Raw genomic sequence first — 1,673 nt, 5'->3', positions numbered from 1 at the left:
TTCCTGAGGGACAGAGCCAAGGTTTGCATTTGCAAATGTACATACAACAGGGGGGTGACATTAAAGAGGTAGCTGGTGCCTATTTCTACTTCTTGGCTGTACTGTGAGGATGCTGGTACACAGAAAATTCAAGTTTTGAACCCTCTTGCTCAGTCTCTCATGCTTTTCAGTTATTTATTCCACAGTTTTCAACCTCTTCCCTTCACTTTTGTCCCCATGGTTACTGAATCACTGTGTTCACAGAGATTTTCCTCACTAAAGAATATGTGACTAACATGAGACAGCTAAATTATCAGAGCCAACTCTGACATTGGTTTCTCCTAACATGCATCTTATCTTCCCAGCACCTTCGAGTAGATCTCTTGCACCGGCACCAACTTCAGAGTAAGCAGCACTTCAACTATTGACAGCAACAGAGCTGCAGCAGTATTGCACAGGGAGACTTAAAATAGGCTGGAATCAGGTAAAGGATTAAATTCAAACACTAGCTTTAGCAAACCTGCATCATAGGAGTTCATGATACAAACAACAAGATGTATTTCACCACAGAATTTTAAATTTAGCCCTAGGAGGGAAGGCATTATTTCTCAACTAGACCTGGGTGTAAGAGTTCAAGTAGATTTCCTCTTCTTAAAAGCCACTTTGGTTAAGCAGTAGGAAAAACACATTTTGGGCCCAACGAAATCTGTTACACAATGCACCCAAGACAGGCCACCGGGTAACAAGTCTGTGAACCTCCAGCCACAGCAACCAGCATATGTTTCCCAGGGGTCAGTGGAGCTGCTCCCACACTGAGCAGCCCAGGCTGTCCCAGGGAAGCTCAGACCAGCTTCCTTCCAAACTACCCAAGACAGACACATTAAACCTTGTTTTCAAGTGGGAGGCCTGTCTCCCCTTCACACACAGCATCAATCCAGCCACAAGTGCCCAGAAGCTAAAGCAAGGGTAGCAGGACAATACCACAGTCATAAGCCAACACAGACAAGACTTGAGAAATGTGGAGATCTTACCTTGGCCGCTACGGAGGAGTTGGGCTTCTCCAGGAGGTCCCATAGCTTTTTCCTTTTGTCAGCACAGCAAGTATTATCAAATTCCTCCCCTTCCCTTTCCCTCAGTGTCTCGGCTTCTCTCTTCAGCTCCTCGTTCATCTGCTCCTTCTTCTGGTGGTAGCGGGCCTGGCAGCAGGACTCCAGGTAGATCTCATCCACTCCCCAGTAGTCCAGCTCCTGGCTGAAGGACAAGGCGCACATCTCCTCCATCATGTGCAGCTTGCCAGTACGGTAGAAGTTCAAGATTGAGGTGAATGCCCCGGGATGCCTGTCGAAGAAGTACTCGTTCTCGTCCAGGTTGTAGTCATCACAGATCTCCATGAGGGAGTCGTGGGTGTTGCAGTCTCTGAGCTTACCCAGCCTGGTCCGCGGCAACCTGTCCAAGGTCCGCCAGAGAACCTCGTGGGCCAACCCCCCCACGTTGAGCTTGACCCTTCGGGAGCAGGCCTTGCTCCTGACGATCTCCGTGGGGTCCGGAGGCAAAGAGGTAGTAGAACGAGATCCATGCTTATTCATCCCCAGAGGCATCGCTGGTCCCCCTCCGGCTGGACTCTCCAAGGTGTGGCGTGGGGCAGGGAGCTCGGGGGCCGGCTCTCCTCACCTCTCCTTCCCCTCCATGCCCCA

At 50.1% G+C, this 1,673-nt stretch overlaps 1 protein-coding gene across 1 annotated transcript; it reads right to left on the bottom strand.

Annotated features, from left to right (window-relative positions):
- Positions 1-1,010: 1,010 nt before the first annotated feature.
- Positions 1,011-1,577, bottom strand: LOC104464554 (potassium voltage-gated channel subfamily B member 1-like; the record flags this gene model as incomplete). Its single annotated transcript, XM_010077293.1, has 1 exon — positions 1,011-1,577. A coding segment is annotated over exon 1 (567 nt), but the record flags the coding sequence as incomplete, so codon positions are not given.
- Positions 1,578-1,673: the final 96 nt, after the last annotated feature.

The sequence above is a fragment of the Pterocles gutturalis genome, unplaced genomic scaffold (assembly GCF_000699245.1).
Source record: "Pterocles gutturalis isolate BGI_N339 unplaced genomic scaffold, ASM69924v1 scaffold34918, whole genome shotgun sequence".
Taxonomy (NCBI): domain Eukaryota; kingdom Metazoa; phylum Chordata; class Aves; order Pterocliformes; family Pteroclidae; genus Pterocles; species Pterocles gutturalis.
This window is presented reverse-complemented; position numbering and strand designations above follow the sequence as displayed.